The sequence below is a fragment of the Anabrus simplex genome, chromosome 2 (assembly GCF_040414725.1).
Source record: "Anabrus simplex isolate iqAnaSimp1 chromosome 2, ASM4041472v1, whole genome shotgun sequence".
Lineage (NCBI taxonomy): Eukaryota > Metazoa > Arthropoda > Insecta > Orthoptera > Tettigoniidae > Anabrus > Anabrus simplex.
In genome coordinates this window covers 1,153,687,525-1,153,709,613 of record NC_090266.1, presented here as the reverse complement: position 1 = coordinate 1,153,709,613, position 22,089 = coordinate 1,153,687,525, and the positions used below count along the sequence as shown (strand labels likewise).

Below are 22,089 nucleotides of genomic sequence, written 5' to 3'. Positions count from 1 at the left end.
TCTTTTCCTAAACTAACTTATATATATGTACAAGATAAAAACAATATATAAAAACACTTCATGCATATGAACATTCGTTCTTGCTTGGTGGTCACCAAGCAAGAACGAATGTTCATATGCATGAAGTGTTTTTATATATTGTTTTTATCTTGTACATATATATAAGTTAGTTTAGGAAAAGACGTGTTTTATACACTAGTTTTAAGACCTTCAACATTTTAGACATACAGTTGCAATATTGTACAGAATGACATATACGCCAGTTCACGCTAAGACGTGCCCCATTTGTATGTAACTAAATGTACATCATCATCATATGGCATTCCTTCAACACCACAATCTTAATCAAAGCTTCATTATATAAATATGTATGTATGGTTCAGCTGAAGATGACCTTGAATATGAGGTCGAAACCGGTCCTGTAATTTAATATATACAATAAATAAGTATTGATTGGTGGAAATCCTCTCCTATTTTTAATCGTGTGTGATGTCGGTCAGCATGTATAAATTGGGCGACGTCTTCTGCTTTACTAAGCATTGTAAAGTCTTCTCCACTGCAGGCACTCCCACAGTGTCCAGTGATCAGACTACAGTGGATGTCAGACATGGAGGTGTTCTGAACAGGTGGACTAATTCTGGTCTGGAGGTTTCACCTCAGGACATCACCGCCTAAAGTATCCTGCCTCCCGTATCACTGACATGCGTCCTGTCCTAGCATTCTGCTACTCATGAACTTTACCACAAGTTCCCTGCAGTTTTCCAACTTCGGCCTAGCATTCTGCTACCACGAACTTTAATCCGAGTTCCCTGTATAATTCTACAAACTACAGATAGTCATCAGCTATCACGGACATTCGTTTCTTCAAGCGTCCTATCTTATCAAGATAGAAAGCCTTGTACATATGAACATTAATATATATGATTGTACATACTTCTCAGGCCATCAGTCTACTAGTTTATGTCATCATTTAAAGTGTGCAGCACTTCAAGCATCAAGTCAGTTTTCATTCATTTTTTGTATATACTGTGTAAAGATTCACAAATAATAAACTTTTATGTTGTGCTTTGTATATCGAGTTCCTTGTATACAACAAAAGGGAGCAGGACTTGTAGGGTTACACTGGAAATTATTCTGTGTGATATGGAAGAAAAAAGGAAGTACCAGAAGATTGGAGGAAGGGTGTGATAAACCTAGTATTCAGGAATGATAAGAAAGAATGTAGCAACTATAAGAGAATCACCCTCTTTTCACATGTGGCAATGATGTTTGAGAGGATATTAGAGGGAATACTGATAATGAAAGTAGGAAAGGAAATGGAGGAAGAGCACTATGGATTTAGAAGAGATACATCAAGTTTTGAACTAATTTTGCATTAAGGAACATGGAGAAAAGATGGGAGTTCAGTAAGTATTTAGAGGCGACTTTTATAGATATTGAGAAGGCATATGACAGTGTACCACAGCAACTGGTCTGGGATGCATTGATAAAAATGAAGGCAGGCAGAGCAGAAGTACAAATAATTAAAGCCCTGTATGAAAATTGTGTAAGTAGTGTGAAGACTTAGATAGGACAAACAAACTAGTTCAATGTAGAAAAAGGACTTAGGCAAGGAAGTGTATTATCCCGTCTACTCTTCATCACAGTCATGGATGAAATCCACAAAAGTATATAATAAAAAATGGGAAGCAAAGAGACAAAGGCCTTACTCATTGCAGACAACACAGTAATATAGGGAGAAGATGAAATGGAAGTACAAGAACAAATTACTGATGGAATCGGGAGATAGAGGAATATGGAATGAAAATGAGTGTGGAGAAGAGTAAAGGGCCCCATAGACGGTCTTACTATCCGTCTTGCTTGCGCAGTTTTATGACGAGAGGTAAGACGGAACACGGAAGAGGACACAGACGCTCCGTTTTGCTGTCAGACTTGCGATCAGTTTTCGCTAGTCGTGCACGGATAACATGTTAGAGGAACTAATTTATACTGCTCTGAAATCAAATCTAAATCAAATCTAAATCAAAAGCTAAAAAGAAAAGGGCTTGATCAAAATGGGCAAAAGCTTGGTTACTTAAACGAGATACACTGTCGCATATAAATCTAATGAAAGATTTAACTCTTCAACCAGGTGACTGGTACAATTATTTGAGGATGGACAGTGAAACGTATTTACACCTTCTTCACTTGGTAGCGCCCCATATCAGAAAGAGCGACAGTGCAATGAGACGGGCAACAACACCGCATGAACGACTCAACGTCACACTTCGTTTCCTAGCAATCGGAAGAAGTTACGAAGATCTGAAATTTTCCGCTGCAATTTCAGCCCAGTCTTTGGGAGTAATTATTCCTGACACTTGCGCTGCAATATATAAGGTGCTCAAGAAACAGTATCTCAATGTAAGTAAAATGTATTTATAAGTTTCTTGTACAAGGTAAAGGGAAATGCATTTCATGTCAATTTAATATAAAACAAGGTATAATGTATGCTTAGAGTACAATAAGAAACAATTATATTATATAACGGAGTGTGAAAATTAACAGTCTTCGCCCAACCAACCTAAAAACAAAAAAAGTATAATGAATTACATTGGGTTAAATTCAGTGGCGGCTCGTGCTGAATAATGTTGACCGGGCGAGTTGGCCGTGCGCGTAGAGGCGCGCGGCTGTGAGCTTGCACCCGGGAGATAGTATGTTCGAATCCCACTATCGGCAGCCCTGAAAATGGTTTTCCGTGGTTTCCCATTTTCACACCAGGCAAATGCAGGGGCTGTACCTTAATTAAGGCCACGGCCGCTTCCTTCCAACTCCTAGGCCTTTCCTATCCCATCGTCGCCATAAGACCTATCTGTGTCGGTGCGACGTAAAACCCCTAGCAAAAAAGAAAAAGAAAAAAAAAAGTTGGTGGTTCTGCTCTGTAAGTGTAATAGACAAATCTAAATTCATATTGTATACGGAAAGTGTCAACTGAGCTCGTGTGGATCCGTCCTCCAACCCCACGGAAACGCTTTACTCCATGTCCTATCAGTGTGAAGTTCTCGAAAATGTACTGAAATAATACAGGTAGACGTTCATCTCAATCTGTAAGACCCCGCTTTCGAGGGACATCGACAATATAAGTAACTGACTTGTACAAAAAACAACAATTAAAAAGTTACAACAAATAAATCCCCTCTTCCGCTTGTCGAAAAATAAATGTTGACCTATCGACACATTCATATTTACGAAGGTTCCGAGACCTGCATACATCTTTGGCAACCGGCTTTCTTAATGGAGGGGGGACATTATCTGATGGCACTAGCCTTTTTGTTTTCATTTTCATGACTACCTAACTCGGAAGAATTCACTACTCGGAGAAACATAGTCATGATTACTTGTAGGCCTAAGAACTCGCTCATTCGCTTCGTACGAGAGAGAATGTTTTCGGTCGTTGGATAGAATTTTGCTGAAGTCCTGGTGATTTACACCAAAGATAGAAAAATATACATACCCCCAATCATAAGGTACATTGTTTGAAGACTTAACATGGACAGTAAATTGATTTTGTGTTACTTAATCACAACCATCATCTTTTATGTCTGACTCGTTGGCTTGACGGTCAGCGTACTGGCCTTCAGTTAAGAGGGTCCCGGGTTCGATTCCCGGCCGGGTCGGGGATTTTAACCTCAATTGGTTAATTCCAATGGCACGGGGGCTGGGTGTGTGTGTTGTCTTCATCATCATTTCATCCTCATCACGACACGCAGGTCGCCTACGGGAGTCAAATAGAAAGACCTGCACCTGGCGAGCCGAACCCGTCATGGGATATCCCGGCACTAAAAGCCATACGCCATTTCATTTCATCATCTTTTATCACGCATTTATCCTGTATTTAAGCTATTTGGGCTTTCTTTCTACTGAACAGAAGCATCACAACTATACTGTATTATCTGAGAATGTTGACATGTAAGAATTTTAAACCACATCATATCCCCACAGTTTTATAAGTTCTCTATTTACACTGCTGAGTACAATAGAGGGAGCTTTTCCCAAACAGCTGAGATTTCAACATGATCGCTCGCTGTAGCGATTCTCTCACGGACAGTGGTGCTGTCTAGTGTATTATTTACTAACTCTATGGTCACGGGAATAGGTCAGACGTACTGCAAGGCGTGCAGTTCATACAGAACCTTATGGGAGACCCTTAGCCACCTATCGGAAGAAAGCTGTAGTTAAGTGTGGTCTCACCGGGCGAGTTGGCCGTGCGCGTAGAGACGTGCGGCTGTGAGCTTGCATCCGGGAGATAGTAGGTTCGAATCCCACTATCGGCAGCCCTGAAGATGGTTTTCCGTGATTTCCCATTTTCACACCAGGCAAATGCTGGGGCTGTACCTTAATTAAGGCCACGGCCGCTTCCTTCCAACTCCTAGGCCTTTCATATCCCATCGTCGCCATAAGACCTATCTGTGTCGGTGCGACGTAAAGCCCCTAGCAAAAAAGTGTGCTCTCTTAATGTTCTGTCGTTCACAGATCTAAACAGGGTTGCCAGATCACCAGCAGCTGTACGAGTATCGATCTTTGGCTCGATATAAACACTCAATATGAAGGATGGGATCGCTAATCGCTATATATTACTGTACATCTTTTATTGTGGTGGTTCTGCATCTCTGCAGATCGTATTATGGAGCCGCACCTGGTTAAATTATATTTTAGTTGCATGATTTAATAATAATAATAATAATAATTTTTATTTTATTTTGTTTCAGTTTCCAACAAAAGAAGATGAATTGATATGTATTGGACAGCATTTTGAAAGAAAATAGAATTTTCCAAATTGTCTGGGTGCGGGTGATGGAAAACGAAAAAATAACCCTATACCGTGTACCCTTTACTTTTGATTTTCCACAAGCAAGGATTACAACGGTATAGCTGTATGAATTCCATTAGAAACGCTCGAGGCATGATTCTTAAATCCGACATTATGTCCTACGAGCGAACTGCACTGTAGGAGCAATTGGTTAAAACTGACGCTAAGTCTGAAGACCCCACACACGCTCCAACTTGCTCGCCGACTTACCTGTACACGCACAGAAAAATCAGGCGCTGCCAGATTCACTTCGAGCCAAGCCTAAGACGGTACAGGGATGAAAATTCTACCACACACGGTCCGTCTTACCTGTCGTCTTAGAACTGCGCAGGTAAGACGGACGCTAAGACGGACGCTAAGACGGACCGTCTATGGGGCCCTTAAGACAGCAGTGATGACAAGAAGTAATAGGGAAGGAAGAGGGAATATTGAAGAAAATGGAAGACCAATAGAAATTGTGAAAATAAACAAAGAAACTGGAAAGAGAATCCAACAAGCCAATGGGTTTAACCAATGTGTACGAGGTGAAGACTGGAAACAGGAATATAGAAGAAGGAAATAATTTCTGGAGCCCAGTGGCAGTTTATGCATCAAGGGCTTTTGGGTGCCAACCTGCCACCTTTCCAGAAACATTTAACGTTATTTCACTCTGTAAATGATTACATAAAGAGACGGGTAAATGTAGCAAAGTCGAACTTATGTTGAAGAGTTATACAATGTTATCTTTATTATTTTGGCTGTCAACATTTTGCTTTTCTATTTTCAAGAAAATGGCAAAGGCTTTCAGACTAGCTGCTGTCCAGCAAGCACAATGTTTTTTCTTAGTCGTGAGGCGTTCAGACTGTGGCAGCAGAGCCCTGATTAGGTCTCCAGTCTTTGAAAGTGTGCGGGGTGCGAGAGGAGCCTGGAAGGACGATGTGGGCTTGACAGGGGTAGGAAGAGTGCAGGCGGGTGTATGATGTGTCTGGCCGTTGCCTACAAGATATCTCGTAGGCAACGGTCCGGCAGAGCCCTCAGTAGATCCCAAGAGTTTGCAAGTGTGCGGGGTGCGGGAGGAGTCTGGAAGGACGATACGGGCTTGTCAGGGGTAAGCAGAGTGCAGGCGGGTATAAGCGCTGAATGGTGGAGCCCTCAGCAACATCGCCAACCACTTTACAATGTACCTAGGCTTTTTCCCCCCACGTCTTATATTAAATGTAGTTGGATATTAATTCCAAAAGCATACTGGCCTTCGGTTCAGAGGGTCCCAGGTTCCATTCCTGGCCAGGTCAGGGATTTTAATCGGTTCTGATTAATTCTTCTGGCTCAGGGACTGGGTGTATGTGTCTGTCCCAATACTCTCCTCATCATATTCAGACAACATTCCACACTACCAACCATCACAAATGCGCAATAGTGATTAAATCCCTCGATATACGGTTGGCGTCAGGAAGGGCATCCGGCCGTAAAACGGGCAAATCCACATGTACGATGCAGTTCGCATGCGACCCCATAGGTGTGGGAAAAAGCGGTAGCAAAAGAAGAAGATATTAATTCCGAAACATTTTACAAAACTATGAATTCCATTATACTGACTATTTAAACAATTCAGTTCTATAAAGAAGCTAAAATAAAGATTCAAAATGTAACCATAACATGACGGCATTATTTGTAGGGTGGTCAAATTGTAAAATACGTTGTCATGCTTTGAAATATGAGCAAGACGAGAGAAATTTAGGCGTGCACGGTTTGTTTTTGTGAATGTTGTTATTGTCGCTTGTGATTGTGATCCGTGAAACAGTGCAGTGCCGTAAGTCAGGATTGCATTAGCTGTTAGCCTGTTAATGTGTGTGTGCATAAATGCCATTGTAGTGTAGTTAATTAAATAATTCATTAATGCTGTAGTGCAAGCAAATTTTTATTCAGCCAGTGTCATCGGATTATTATTATTATTATTCATCTAAAAGCATCGTGGTGCTGGTCCATGAAAACTGGACCGACTAGGGAGGGGGAAGAGATGGCAGCACAGCCCTGCCAGAGTAAAATGTCACAAACCGCCACTGCTGGAGCCATGTTTGCAAAAAAATATTATTCTCCCCTCTATATGAGAAATTCACTCCCGAAGTTTTGCCTAGGTATTTCGTTGCACCATCTATCTGAATTTTTTGCAACTCGTGTCTGTTTCATGCCATCATCCAAATGCTGCTAATTTTTTTTTCCTACTTATTATTGATTTATGTTGAATAGAGGCCACACCTATGCAGAAGAAAATAATTGGGAAGACTGAAGACTGGATGCTTTTAAAGGTTGTGTACTTCTTGCTTCCATCAGTTCACAGAAATTGGGTCACTAGCCAAACCTGCTACAGCCCAGGGAGCAGCTGACTGCTTTCAGAGAACCAATGAAGTAAAGATACACATCATTACATCAGGGTATTTCTGAAATTACTTCATCACTGTAATTAATTACAATTAAGTTATTAAGATAAGAAATTTGCCAGGACCATAAAAAGAATTATCTCGGTCTAGAAAGCCAAGAATAATGCCCGAGGTTTGACTGAATAACAGCAGGCCTTGCTTCATATACCAAAGGTCAGAAGAGGAGCAATTTTGAAAGAAAAGAAATAGAAATCACACACTAATGAGTAACTAAGTAGCATGTAGATGACAGCAGTGATGTGGGGTGGCATGGGCTCAAAAAGACACTGGAAGTATTGGGAATCCATCCTGATCCGTGACCACTGCACAGCCACCCATAATGCAGGGAGATTTGCAGGAACAATGTCCAGGGTGTGCACGTCCATCTTAACAGCTTCCCAGATGTGCTCAATAGGAACAAGGTCAAATGACCCTAGATGCTACACAAGCACATCACTGTGCATACAGGGTGTTAATCGAAGCAATCTGCCACAATTTGGGAGCGATAAGCCAGTGAATAATCTTGCTGCAAGTATAGGCCTCCTGCAGGGTACTGAAGGTGAAAAACTGTGTGGATATGATCTGACAGCAGATCCTGCATCGTTCACCGCATTACATCTCATGTATACAGATCCATACGAGGATACCACCATCACCAGCTTGAACTGCACCCTGGTGACAAGAGGGTACGTCGCCTTATGTGCTCGGCTACACACTCGTACCCTGCCATCCGCAAGTACCAACTGGTACCTCGACTCGCCTAGCCACGCTTCAAGAGTTCAATAGCAATGTTCCTTTGCCCGTCTCAGTCCTTGTGCCTTATGACATGAGGTGAGGAGAGGTCCTCTTATGGTAGAGTGGCTTCTGTACTCCACTACGAGGAAATGGTTCTGTATGGTATGGGGTTATCCTCTTGGTGTTATCTATCATTGAATTCGTGGGTGATATGCTGCACTGTGACCCATCTATCCACTCTTACCAGCTGACAGCAACCCCTGAAATCAACACCTTGTACACCATAGGAGTTGAGTGTGATGGTGGTGGTATTTCCTGAATCCATGTAATTATAGTGCACCCGTGGCCAGTGGAAAGCCCAGTGCCTGCACAACTTCAAATATGGAATGGCCCATACGTCTGGAGCTGACAATCTGACTGCCATCAGTGTGCTGAGATCTCGCGCCTTACCCATCGTATGCTTACCTGTTACTCGCACAGCCAGTATGAGGCCTGATGACATTGCTGTTATGTGCCATGCTGTACGATGATATTCGTCAGGCTGAATACAGCACCATTTCTCCCAAACAGCAGCTATTTCTAATTCTATTGATTATGAGTGTACAATGAAGGATAGGAAAGAGAACTACCTATCAAAACATTTAATGGCTGGCAACCAGGTAATGCTTAACTCTTAGCCAGCATCTCCGTTAAATGATCTGTACACAATGCAATTGCTTTTTTGTATAGTCCTAACTGATTATGCTTTACGCAGGTAAGAGCGTGAAGAACTTGGAACACAACATCATGACTTACAGATACTGTGTGTACTCAGTTACTGCCAATTTCTCTAGCAGATTCAGTTTGGTTCTGGGGAAGCAGAGCAAGGTCCTTTCAAAACATTAAGTTTTCCAGCAGTTTGTCTTGTCTCATATGACAAAAACACAATAGAATATGAAAGCATCAATCAAAACATACCTTTATTTCATTCTCAGTAAATACTTTCCTATCAATGATCTTGAGTGTAACTGATTATACTGAGGTTGTGGCACCACTGCAAAATTTACTAAGGAAAATTAATAAATGGTCATGGGACAGAGTTTGTGAGAAGGCTTTTGAACAAGTCAAAATTTTAACGATGAACAATGTTAAATTGAGATATCCAGATTTTCATCTTAATTTTATTAATCAGTGAGATGCATCCATCAGGTATTGGAGTTGTTTTGTATCAAGAAGATCCTGTGGATGCAATGAGAAGGAACTATATAGCATTTTTAAATTGGAGAGCTTCAGATGTTAGCCACTGTCTATAATCTTCAACAATGGAGAAAAATTGTTTATGGGTATACTGTAATAGGTGGGACAGATCATAAGGTTCTTAAGATTATATTAAAAATGAGCATGGCTATTGAATGAGTATCCAGAAGGGTTTTATTTGTGCAGCAATTTGACAACAGAGTAGAACACTGTTCTGGAATATCTAAGGTCTCGGCCAATATTTTTAGCAGAAATGTTAGGAATGAATATAAAATGGTTAATGTAATGGAACTGGTACCTGAAGGTGTACAGTTTCTTAAAAAATTGAAGCAACTTTTGGAATTACAAAACAGAGATCCAGAGCTACAGGATATCTCAAAATTTCACAGGAGAGAGATCAACTTGGAAGACTTGAGATATCCAAACTTAGAAAGGATAGCCACTGGATATAAATGTAAGAAGGGGCTACTGTTTTAAATTATGGAACAAATTATACTGAATAAATTATTATCCCAAGAAAACTTTGTTAGGATTTCATTTGGCACATACACAAAATTACCGTCACGGAGTAGATAAAGTCACTGCTACAATTCAGGAGAAATTTACATGGAATAAATTCTGAATAACTATTAGAAATTTGTTTCAAAATTATGATCTCTGTCAAAGAGTTAAACATAAATTGTCTTTAATGAAACAGCTATATTGTCAACTTGTGAAAATTTAAATTTATAATTCCCTCTTCACAATAGTGTAACTGTCTTTACTGAAAAGACTACATTAGACTATATTCGTGATGCATGTTTCATCCTCTTATGGGACATCTTCAGTCACACATACAAACATTGAAAATAAGGCAAGGATACGTTAAAATTAGTTAAAAAATTGAAGCAACTCTTGGAATTACAAAACAGAGATCCAGAGCTACAGGATTTCACAAAATTTCACAGAAGAGAGATCAATGAAAAACCAATTTTAACTTCCTCACCTTATTTTCAATGTTTGTGTGTGACTGAAGATGTCCCATTAGGGGACGAAACATGCATCAAGAATATAGTCTAATGTAGTCTTTTAAATAAAGACAATTACAGTATTGTGGAGGTGGAATTATAAATTTAGATTTTCACAAGTTGATACTTTTTTACAATATGCGCTCTAATATTAAATTTATTACATGCAACAGCTATATTGTTCTCATAAGCACTTGAAATGGGTTGATGTTATTCCCATAATATTGAACATGTTAATAATTCGGTACACAAGTCTACAGGTAATATTCCATCAGTTATTCACTTAAACCAATATCTCAAACGCCCATGGGATGGAATTATTCAAAGTACAATTCAAGTACAATCCACTTGGGCCAAGAATATTCAACAGGCAGCTATCTATTTAAAGACTCAAGCAGAACATTGCTTGAGACGGACTAGGTGCAAACAATTTCACAAGCAATTGCAAGTTAATGATTACATGTTGTTATGAAAGCCAGCTACATCAGATCCTGCAACTAAATTGCATTCAAAATGTATACATTTATACGTGGGACCTTTCCAAATTACTGAAGCCTTAGGAAATAATTCATACAAAATTAGAAGTTTAGACAGATTTAATATTATCTTCTTCTTCTTCTTCTTTCTGATGAGGTCTGCTAAGGACCACGTGCCAATTTCAATTCAGTTCTTCATACTGTGTTGTTTTCTCTTTCGTTCCTTCCAATATTCTTTCATCCTTTCACTATGCTGTTTCCTTCTGTCCTCGGACCACTTCGCACCAGGCTTCTTGTTCAATCTTCCTTGGAATCCTTCCATACTTACTACCCTCTTTCTAAAAATTTCTCTGTCCATAGTTTCTTCTTCTCTTATATTATTTCTTTCTAAATCTTTCCTTACTTCTTGAATCCAGCTAGTTGTTGCCTTTTTGTCCCAAAGGTACTTGAAAATCTTTTTTGTTAATCTGGAATCATCCATTCTGTAAATATGTCTGAAAAACTGCAATCTCCTTTTTCTTATGGTTTCTGTTATGTTTTCTATGTTCCTGTATATTTCATCATTAGATCTTAATTTCCATACTTCTGTTGTTTTCACAGGGCCTAAGATTTTTCTCATGATTCTCCTTTCTAGTACCTCAAGTTTATCTAATCTATAGTTTAGTGCCTTATTTTAAGATTTTTAGATAGACACTTTTTGTTATAAAAATTCTTTGTGATACCATATGCTCTTTCCATCTTGTGTACCCTTTCTTCTACTGCAGATTTGTCTAAACCAATTTCTTGAAATATTTCTCCCAGATATTTGAATTTTGTTACTCTTTCTACTAGACCAATATCTGTTGCCAAAAATTTTGGAGCATTCTAGATGTTTGTAATAAATTTTGTTTTTTCTACGGAGATTCTCAAACCTGTCTTGTTGGCTATTTCTTCCAAGAGATTGATTTGTGTGATTTAATACTTCCATTTATAATGATTCAAATTTAAAATTTACCATAATATTCAAGTGATGGACAAGGACATTAATGTTTTAGAAGATTTCAATGTTACGGACAATGGAGAAACATCACCATGTGATGCAGAACCGTGGGAAGATCAGTGTCTAGAATGTCAATAGGAATACTTTTGTCATCCTTGGTTGGAGCATATTTTTATGTATTTTTTTTTTCAGATATAGTATACTTTGGAATCTTGTACAGTGTGGATGTAAACAAACAATCTTTGAGTTGGAGAGTATCATTTGAATAAATGCTAGAAGATAAATGGTTGACTACCACACAAGGCAGTATGCTGTTGAAGTTTAATAATAATAATAATAATAATAATAATAATAATAATAATAATAATAATAATAATAATAATAATAATAATACAGTAGAAGACCGATATAGCGAGTATGGCATATAACGAGAACCCCATTATACCGACAATTTTTTTCTGTCCCTTCAAAATTCCTATATTAAACTGTGTATTATTCTTCGGTTACAGCGAGAGGCCTATCATTGACGCATCCGTTATTGCGAGCGATTAAGCGCGCAAGATTTTTTTTTGTTACCGATATTTATGCCTCCACGCGATTACGTTGCATGCAATCGATTATCTTCGCTATGTCCACTAGCAAGTTTTTTCCTCAACATTCGAAGGCGATGTCGGAGTCGATTAGTAATACCCGTCGACTGCTGTTCTGTAAAGAAAATTCGAATTGAAAGAGAACATATTTTCGTAGTACGTGCGTAAATAATGTGTCTGATAACAGTTCTAAACTCGTTAAAAATGAAGGCTGACTAAACGATCGCTTAATTTTAATGATAAATACTGCAATCAAGTATTTATTTTATTATTTATCGTGTCAGAAGTACAAAGTAAGAGAGACAAAAATTAAACCAAAAAATTTTAAACATTGGTTGACCAAAAATTGGCCACGACAAGCGCATTTGGAGTTGCTCTCATTAGATCTTTAATGGTACAAGTGGCTGGAGAAGATGGACACAGTAGAAGATGTTCGTTAGTCTGCTTAGTACCACACTTGCAGTAAACTGTCTCCACAGGAAGGCCCCATTTCTGTAGGTTGGTCTTGCATCTCGTGGTACTGGAGCGTAATCGATTGAGAGCCTTCCATGTTGTCCACTTTTCAGAATGTCCAGGAGGAAGTTCTTCCTTTGGAACCGAGAGACACGAGAGAAACCTCCCAGTAGGGTGTATTTGCATGCGATATTGTTATACATCCGGGTGTCTCCTGGGCAACGGACTAGGACTCTTCCTAGACGGCTGATTCTCTCACACCAGAAGTAACAGAGTTATCTAATATGAGATGAGATCTGCAATCAAGTAAAAATGGGATACACCTCGAGATATGGCAGAGTGCGTAATTGATTTCAGAGGTTAGTTTATATTTTCTCGCGTCTGGTTAAATTACAGAAAGGTTATTATCATGTAAATTTATAGCGAAAAGGTTATCATTCCTCTACTGGCGCTTAAGTATGTTTTCATCATATGTATAGTACGGTTAAGTTAGGATAGGTGATGCTGTTTGAATAAGGAAACTGAAACGTTTGCCACAAAATGCGATCGATCATCTTTGGTACGGTATAGTTTTCCCATTTGTGCATTTGCAAGCTCTCTCGTCGACATTCGAAGGCGATGTTCGGAGTAGATTAGTAATACGGTACCTACCCAACGACTGCTGTTCTCTAAAGAAAATTCGAAATGAAAGAGGATGAGTTTTCGTAATAAATGCGTAAATAACGTGGCCGACAGCAGCTGTCAACTCATTAAAAGTAACGGCTGAAGTAAACGATCTCTTAATTTTAATGTTATGTACTGAAATTAATTAAAAATGTAATACCTCCAGATATGGCAGAGTAGGCCTACATCACTGATTTCAGAGGATAGTTCATATTTTCTCGCATCTAGCTAAATTTTGGAAAGACTATTCACATGCAAATTTTTAGCGAGGATAAATCGGCTCTACATGCATTTCAAATATGTTTTCACGACTCATATACGGTTAGGTTAGGTGACGCCATTTGAAGAAGGAAACTCTGGAGTGGTACTATATTTCTCTGAATCCAAGATGATGTTTTTCCCCTCAGAATCTCACGCAAAAAAAATCAAGGGTTGTCTTCCATTCGCGGCCTAGCAGGAATGAATACCACTGGCAACTACCGTGGCAATCACGCCGCTTCTTTTCACCCCCCCCCCTCCCCGCATGCACACACAAAATTCGTTGACAATAAACGACCGCCTCTTTGTTATACATCGCTAGACGTGACAGCCGGTTGTACGGTGCCTGTGTGTAACCTCATTGGATCTCGGGAAATAGTGAGGAGAGAATCACATTCTACTGGCCTCTACAAAAACGTTTCTCAAATCTGCAGAATGGCATCAAAACATGCGAGTCTTCAAATTCTTAAAAAGGCCTCGGCTACTAAGTGGCAGAGTTATAACGCGTCTAATGTACCCGACTCTTAGTAAAATTAAGTTTTATAGACAGCAGGAACATTTTCGTGATGGATAGTCGTAAAGATATGTGGAACAGGTGTTGCCGGCAAATTTTCAATAGGTTCTAGTCGATACCGTATTATGATGCCAATTTTAAGTTAATTGTTATTAAACACTCGGAAATTTAGAATAATTGTGCAGCCGCAAGAAAATATGGCATAGGCCTAAGTAAACCCAATATTTGGCGTCAGCGTGAAGACAACGATAGCTTAAAAAAATGTGTACTGAACAAAAAGTGCATTCAGTGGTCCGCAACAAGGACGCTTTAAAGAAGTCGAAAATAAAATTGTGAGGGATGTGCATGAAAAATGCCAGGGTCGAATGGCCATACCGTGCAGCAATAAACTCGTTCGTTGACTTTCAGCGTCTGCTATTAGGCCTATACATCGCTAGCTGCTGAAGTTGGCCGAACCCGGCAAGCGAGACGTGCGTGTAGCGGCAGCCGGTTATATCTGACGCTGAGTAAAAGTAACGTAACAGTTTTCTAGACAGCAAGAATATTTTCCTGGCGGATCGCCGTATTGTAGAGATATATGGAATAGGCATTGCCGGCAAATTTTCAACGGGTTCTCTTCGGTATTATGATGCCAATTTTAAGTAAATGGTCATTAAACCCGCGGAGTAAAGAATAATTGTGCAGCCGCAAAAAATTCGGTATAACGAAAGCCAATGTTCGGCGTCTAAAAATGCGTATGGTACTGTACAACAAAGGTATTTATATGATTTTACAAAGCACTTTTTGAGCATGATTAAAATTTTTTGTAGGAAAACGTGGGGTTCGTCATGGATTCGGAGAAGTACGGTACTGTAATTTTTTCAGAATGAAATTAACATACACTTTCACGTAGCATCGGATTTCGAAAAATAACAAACAAGTAGGCTGTAGTGTGGATATCATCCGCACAAACGCACGTTTTGAACAAACTGATCGCCATTTCATACCGATTTTAATGTGTATGGGGGTTTGCCGACTTTTATAAAAAAAATCGGATATAACGACAATCCGCTATAGCGAGTAAATTTTTCGCTGTTGTGAATTCTCTCAATAACGGACTTCTACTGTATTTGCTTTACGCTCCACTAACTACGTTTATGGTTTTCAGAGATGCCAAGGGGCCGGAATTTAGTCCCATGGGAGTTCTTTAATGTGTCAGTAAATCTACAGACACGAGGCCAACATATATGAGCATCTTGAAATACCACTGGACTGAGCCAGGTTTGAACCTGCCAAGTTGGGATCAGAAGGCGAGCACCTCAACCGTCTGAGCCACACAGCCCTGCTGCTAAAGTTTATTACCTGAGGGAATTGAATGAGTATTTATTACAACAAGTGTTCTGCAAATGACGGGAGGAAATTTAACTATGAATTGGTGGAAACAAGTTGTTAAAAGTGTACATTTTTTCCACATACATGCCTGTGTATGCTTATTAGCAAAGCCGATGCATATGCCACTATAACGACAAGGTGACAGTATCTAAGCATGTTGATCATTTTGAAATTTTTGAAAAGGAGTGAAGTGGTATTAACTGTATCTTTCCAGTTACAGGTACAACAATTTGGACCTGTATGTGTTACGGTTGTGCCTCATACAATGTACATCTAAAATGTATTGGAGTGAGGAAGGCATGGCAAATGTAAGCACTTAACCAACACCAGTGTAATATGGGGTGAAGACACCAAAAGCTAAGTCATATTTTTACTTTTCCTCTTGGACTGGGTATTGTAACTAACCGTAGCGTTTCCCCTTACTAAGTTTTGGAAGTACAGTGGAACCTCGATTCTCCGTGTTTGGAGGGACCACAGAAAAAAAATGTACAACACGGGAAAACGGAAAATCCGGGAACAAATGAACCATCAACAATTTGGCTAAACATCACAAAAATGAAACAAGTATACTTATAATCTTACAAACGCCCCTAAACCAAACCAGACTACAGCCCCAATGGGCCTTCCGCCTACCAAGCGATCGCCCTCGGTCCGAAGGCCTGCAGATTACCAGGTGACGCACGGTCAGTGTGAAGAATCCTCTCGGCCGTTATTCCTGGCTCTCTAGACCAGAGACGCCATATCACCATTAAATAGCTCCTCAATTAAAGGTACCGTAATCGTAGAATGATTGAACCTAGAACCAGCCCTCATATCCTGGTAAAAATGCCTGACCTGGCCAGTAGTCGAACCTGGGCCCTTCTGGGTGAGAGGCAGGCAAGTTAGACCGCGGGGCTGGCTTCAAACGTTTTATTACCGAATTAAACATCTCGAAACTTTACATTCAGTTTTACCGGGGAACTTCGTCAGTTTTCCTCTGAAAACTTCATCATATTCCTTTGAAAACTTCTTTCAGTTCAGCAACTTTGATCAGCTAAACTCTTCAAAAAATCTAATACCCGTAACGTCAAGCCAAACAACAATTGACCATAAGTAGTTTTTCATTCTCTAACCTAATAAAATAAAGCACATTAAATACAAAAGTGTCCAACAAGATGGCAAAATCCCTCTTTTTTTTAAAAAATCTTCCACTGTAATTTGGTCACCAGTATAATGTTCGTCAGTTTATGGAAATCTTGTACCGCGTAAATTAGGCCTACATCGACATTTAAAGGTTATGTTGAGCTCGAGAATATGGTTTCGAAAGTAACAATCCTCAAGTTCTCGAATGCATTATATTTAGTTCTGCCCGTTACTAATCACAATCAAACTGGAAAGAGAAAAAATATCATTAACACTTTCAAAATTACGATTATTCGCGACCTTGAGCTCAGCTGGAAAGCACACTCGCTGTACAAGCTGTGGTACAAGTCGGTACGAGTGCAAAATGATACAAAATTTTTAAATGTAACGTGCGCAAATAAAAGGACTGCGGCTTTTATAACACTATCACAAAAACATGAAATTCCCAGTGTTATATTAGGACGAAAAAAGTTATAGGCAATCCCAAAACCTCCCATGGCTTTATGTATGTAAGGTGCAACATCTGTTCTGGTCTCGATAACATAATCGTACCGGTATATGATAATATTAAAATACTAAATTAGTGTTACTTAAGAAGGAGCAGTTTTAATTCCTGCCTGAAAGTCCAGTGACCATACAGTGTCCTGAGGGAAATGCCAAAAACCTGTTGGGCGATACATTCAAAAAAAGTAAAAAAAGAACCTCTAAACCTGGACATAATGTAGATGTTTTACAAGTACGAACATTTGATGAAACTCGTTCCATCTTCAAATAGAGCTGTCGAATTGCGCTCTGTCACCTTACAATTGTCATGGGCACTCTCTGCTTTATGATTTCCTAGGATTCTCTAAACAATACTACCCGAATGCGATGCTAAGATGATCCCTTATACAAGTTCACTGCCGATCACTTTTCCAGTACAGTACTTCTTAGAATTACTGCAATGACTGCACGTTATAAATTTCATATTAGAGCCTGTATTGTCAAAGTAAATTCACGAGTGTAATTTAATGTAGTCTTTTTAATAAAGACAATTACAGTATTGTAAAGGTGGAATTATAAAATCTAAATTTTCACAAGTTACAGTTTCTTGAAAAACGCGTGATCGAGGATTTAGCGTTGATGGGACTGAAATTTCTGGCCGGTTGATCCGGAAAATCGTTTCTTCGAGGAATGGATATGGCAGGATTTTTATGTGATTTAATTAGGATGCTCGCGGGACCAGGTAATTTGAACGAATAATACGGGAAAACGTAGTTTCCGGGAACGTATAATCGAGGTTCTACTGTAGTATGTTTTCTTTTTTCTTTATAGCTAACCTGTAGTACGTAGGTATGAACGATGTGATAATAAACAACTTGAATGTGTAGTTATCTTAAGAGGGTCTTTGAACTGTTTATGTGAACTTATGTATGGGTTTTGAGATGCTTCATAATGATGACCGTGTGGAATGAAAGTCGTGGGACAGTAAAAGATAAAATGTCTATTAAATCTGTAACATTGGTCAATAATCTGGGAACTTCATCATTATACTACTTCAAAGACGAAAGACGTGCATAGATGTTACATTTGATAAGATGCTTGTATAATAGTGCACACAATCTTCTTATGAACAAGCTAGGGAATAACGATCAAGGTAACTGTTGTTATCCTGTGTTATGTTAGTTAGCAGGTTAGGGTGTATTTATACATTTGTTTGTACATGATTCTAGGGACGCAGATTTTCTTTAAGCTTATATCTAGGCGTGACTATTTAAAGTGAAGGCAACGATAATGTCATATTTTGTCACCTTTGGAATGTTAAATGTAACAACATTACATAAAAGCAAAATAGTTTGAAATTCTTCATAATATAAATATATATGAGCATGACAAAGAGTTTCATGTCTTCGATAAATAAAGATTGAGAATTAGGATGAGATAATGGGATTAGATCTTTGTGTTATTGTCAATGAGGGGTAAGGTCATCGCGAGATAAATTAAATGAAGCTAAGCTGTAAGATTGTGCCTCAAAATTCATCTTCGAAAATACTCTCATGAGGAAAATGTAGAGACTTATTTCGTGCTGCTTATTCATGGAATTTGGGTTGTCATAGTTTATGTGCATGACTTGCCTCATGTTGAAACAGAATGTAAACCAAGAACTGATTTGAGATATCATCTTATGAAACATTACACAGTTCAGATCTGTAGGAACCGATGTCTTGTAAGGGATAGTGATTAATTTGTATTGAAACTGATATGGAAAAGACCAGCACTGAAATAAATGTAAGATATGTTTACGGATGATTGTTTTCAAGCTGATGTTTATTTATACTTGAACATACAGTATACATGTTTAGGACAGTAATCGGAAGGGTTTGGGGAATGACAGCTTATATCGAGACCCACAGTACTTCTAGGATGTGTATTTACATGTAGTTGAGATTTCAAATTTTATTTATTTCAGCTTTGATTTAGAGGTAGATTCCACCTTTTAATACTTGTTTATTGTTATTCTATAGTTATATAGAACAGCTCACACGTAACAAGAGCCATTGGGACCAGCAGGGAGATCTCTCATAACACATTTATTATCGAAAGATAATACAAGGCACATTACCAAACTAAAACCCAGGTATAGAGGAGTTTCCGCTGCTTGACAGAAAGCAGGGTCTTCCATTAAAACTTGAACAAATAGCAACAAATGCTACATATAAGCGTCCAAATGAACTGAACATCTAATCATATCACCACGCAGTGCTAGGACATTAACACTTTGTCCTCCAGAAGAAGAAGCTGACAAAAAACCAAGCATTTTATCAGTGTATAATATATTTTTAAGGATTTCAAGTTGCCACAATGCATTTATGATGTATAAACAAACATTTCATCGGTGTTTAACATATTTTTAAGGATATTAAATTGCATCAATGCATTTTGATTGTTTTGTGTCATTTTTATATGAATTTTTTACCTGAAGATGTTTCACAGGTGAGATGAAAGTCCTAAGATAGAAGTTAAGCTAAGGGTTAGTTCTACGTAACAGTGGAAAAACAATAAACAAGTACAAGGTGGAATCTACCTCTAAATCAAAGCTGAATTAGAGTCAATATGGTCCACCATAATGAAATTTATAAACTTATTTATTTCAGGTTATAGCAGTTACATTGTGTTTTCATTTTGTTGTTGTTGTTGTTGTTAATGGGTTAGATATTGTGTATGGTTGCATGTATCTTCATGTTTAAAATGGCTGTTTTACAGCATGATCCAGTGGTCACTACAGGTACGCAGCATTGTATATGGCCACTTATTGAAGTTAAAAGATATCTTTACTCAAGTTTTAACTAGATAAGCGTTAATGTAACTTCATTATTTTCTTTACCTTTGCTTATTATGCTGATGTTAAGAGGAATTATTATTAAATTAAAGAAAAGTACAAATATCGCATAGGAAGTCGCACCAGGAAATTTTTTAATAAAACTCTCGAATTAAACAAATGGATTTCGCTCCCATATAGCTTTTGTTAAGGGAAATAAATGGTATGTCGGAGTTCATTCTGATCCAGTTTGTAATGTTTTCAGGGAGTAATGTTAAATTTTATGTTCATTTGGCAATAAAAAGGTAGAATTAATTAACGAAGAATTGTGGGAGTGTAATTCTTATATACCGCATGGTCATTCATTCAGACGACAATCTTGTTAGCAGCAATAGGAGTCAAAATATTCATTGTTATGAGCCAAAGCAAAACCTGGAAACCTCAGGGATAGACTCTTGAGACATCGGATGAGTTAGTAGTCAAACAATTTTCATCAAGCCCTGAAGAACAAAATTAACTCTACAAATTACATCTATACATGAGGGCAGCACAAATTTTTGATTTACTATATATACATTAACATATTCCCCACCTCAAATATTCCTGCATAGATCGGATAAAATACAGAACAAGACCTTGCAGTAGTCTTACCTTATCTGTGTGTAGAGGACTGAGTATTGTTGTAGCAGGATCCTCAGGTGTATAATAATCTGAATCATCACCCGCTCCAGCAGCAGCCACCATACTAGCATCCACTTCAGTTGACTGGTTAGGATTATTTCCGCTTCCTGTAAAATACAACCTCAGTCTATCATAAAACAGGCCTGATTACAATAAAAATCACTAAAAGTTCCATTTATTACAATAAAAACAACCATTACAACAACTCATTATTCAATGTCCTTTCAACTATTAGATGTTTTGTAAGACTCCAGGATGCCAACATTTTGCCATGAAAGGATGTTCTGCAACATGCCAGGAAATCTACAGTCTACATCTACTGCAAGTACATGATAATTGTAGTGATGGAATTTAATCCCACATGTTTGAACAGAAGACATGAAAGTCTAGCAACTGCACTACACAGCTGACCTGATGGGAAAATATTATTTGAAGCAACTTGCAAAAGAACCTTGAGACATAACAATTAAAAGATACCTGCAAGCAAAATAAAGCTAGCTTGTAGTTTCATGCAATTGCTGCCCCCTCTTGTGTGCCTCTTCAATTGAAGATCCTCTGCGTGGTGAAGTGGACTAGTAGCTCCTTTCTTGAGATGCCGAATGGAGCCCTGTTGGGTAACCATTTGGTACACAAGGAGGAGGAAGCTAAAGCACCTTTCTTGAGATGCCGAATGGAGCCCTGTTGGGTAACCATTTGGTACACAAGGAGGAGGAAGCTAAAGCACCAACCAACCCTAAACTCGGCCCGTGCCGATGGGGTGCGTGGCACATGGGAGATGTGTCTTAAACGGAGCCTTCGAGATACCTGGCGCCCTCTCGAAGAAAGCAGCCTTACCCAGGTATGCGGGGCTCTGGCTGGGCAGACATATTTCCCTAGCTACTCGTGGGACCTACACGAGTACTGTAGCAACCCTAAAATCGGAGAGCTCCTCTGGGGCCTCTGAGAGAAACATCAGTTCAACGACAACCGATGGGGACTCTTCAGAGATACCCTCGGACAGCATAACATTGACTGTAAGAGAGAGCTCACTCTAAAGGTGGGCAATCTTCTAGTTCAGAGGAAGAAGAAACAGCACTCCAGCGCTGAGAAAAGATGGTACAAGAAGACTTTAAAGGCCCGGGAGCAGGCCAAAGAGGGCCTAGCTCCTGGACCTGAGAGGCCTTCTACCTCCACGGCAACGACTGCGGGGGAATCCAATGGGCACAAGAGGCAGGACCCTAAAGCGGGTTCTGCTTCCAGGGCACAGAGGACTCCTCCCACCAAGACGCCAGCGGGAAAACGACTCCTGTCGGGGCCAATCCCAGAAGAAGATTGGCAAGTCCACAAAAGACCTAAGGTGGAGTATGCCAGAATAGCTAAAGCTGGGATCAGGAGGGCCATAGCGCCTGAAGGATATCCTGACCAGCAGCTAACTGAAAAACAGGTGGAGTCAGTAGAGGAGGCTATCACCAATCTGATAGATGA

At 39.1% G+C, this 22,089-nt stretch overlaps 1 protein-coding gene across 1 annotated transcript in view; it reads right to left on the bottom strand.

Moving 5' to 3' along the window:
- The window catches only part of LOC137498521 (uncharacterized), an 83,509-nt gene extending 62,262 nt beyond the window's left edge, over positions 1-21,247 (bottom strand). Inside the window, exons 1-2 of the mRNA XM_068226101.1 lie at positions 21,103-21,247; positions 20,596-20,732 (exon numbers count right to left, since the gene is read on the bottom strand). Coding sequence (XP_068082202.1) covers positions 20,596-20,732; positions 21,103-21,247 — 282 coding nt within the window. The remainder of the gene's footprint in view (positions 1-20,595; positions 20,733-21,102) is intronic.
- Positions 21,248-22,089: the final 842 nt, after the last annotated feature.